We start from the raw sequence: 839 nt of genomic DNA, 5'->3' as shown, positions 1-839 counted from the left end.
GAGGCAGAGGAGCCTGGACGCAGCTTTCCAGCTGGAGACCTACCTGGGAGACCTGGCCGAGGTGGAGGCCTGGCTGGGGGAGCAGGAGCTGCTGCTGCTGAGCCAGGACAAGGGGAAGGTGCTGCTGGGGCCCTGCTGACCCCAGGGTCACCTGGGCTGCCCCCATCACCTGGGGGTCTCCATCACCTGGTGTCCCCCCATAACTTGATGTTCCCCCATAACTTGATGTTCCCCATCACCTGGGGTTCTCCATCACCTGGGCTGCCCCCATCACCTGGGGGTCTCCATCACCTGGTGTCCCCCCATAACTTGATGTTCCCCCATAACTTGATGTTCCCCATCACCTGGGGTTCTCCATCACCTCGTGTCCCCCCATCACCTGGGATTCTGCATCGCCTGGGGTGCCCCCATCACCTGGGGGTCTCCATCACCTGGTGTCCCCCCAGCCTGGGGTTCAGCATCACCTGGGGGTCTCCATCACCTGGGGTTCTCCATCACCTGGGCTGCCCCCATCACCTGGGGGTCTCCATCACCCGGGCTTCTGCATCACCTGGTGTCCCCCCATAACTTGATGTTCCCCCCAACCCTAATGTTCTCCATCACCTCGTGTCCCCCCATCACCTGAGGTTCTGCATCACCTGGGGGTCTCCATCACCCGGGGCTCTCCATCACCTGGGGTGCCCCCATAACTTGATGTTCTCCCCAACCCTGATGTTCTCCATCACCTCGTGTCCCCCATCACCTGGGGTTCTCCATCACCTGGGTTCTCCATCACCTGGGGTTCTCTATCACTTGGGGTTCTGCATCACCTGGGGTTCTCATTCACCAAGGGTCCCCCT

At 61.5% G+C, this 839-nt stretch overlaps 1 protein-coding gene across 1 annotated transcript in view; it reads left to right on the top strand.

Moving 5' to 3' along the window:
• Positions 1-7: 7 nt before the first annotated feature.
• The window catches only part of LOC104398138 (spectrin beta chain, non-erythrocytic 4-like), a gene marked incomplete at both ends in the record, with an annotated part of 11187 nt that continues 10355 nt past the window's right edge, over positions 8-839 (top strand). Inside the window, one exon of the mRNA XM_010008187.1 lies at positions 8-118. Within this exon, the coding sequence (XP_010006489.1) occupies positions 8-118 (111 nt within the window). The remainder of the gene's footprint in view (positions 119-839) is intronic.

The sequence above is a fragment of the Chaetura pelagica genome, unplaced genomic scaffold, assembly GCF_000747805.2.
Source record: "Chaetura pelagica isolate M959 unplaced genomic scaffold, ChaPel_1.0 scaffold1242, whole genome shotgun sequence".
Classification (NCBI taxonomy): Eukaryota; Metazoa; Chordata; class Aves; order Apodiformes; family Apodidae; genus Chaetura; species Chaetura pelagica.
Note: the sequence above shows the minus strand (reverse complement) of the source record. Positions and strands in the feature narration are given on the sequence as shown.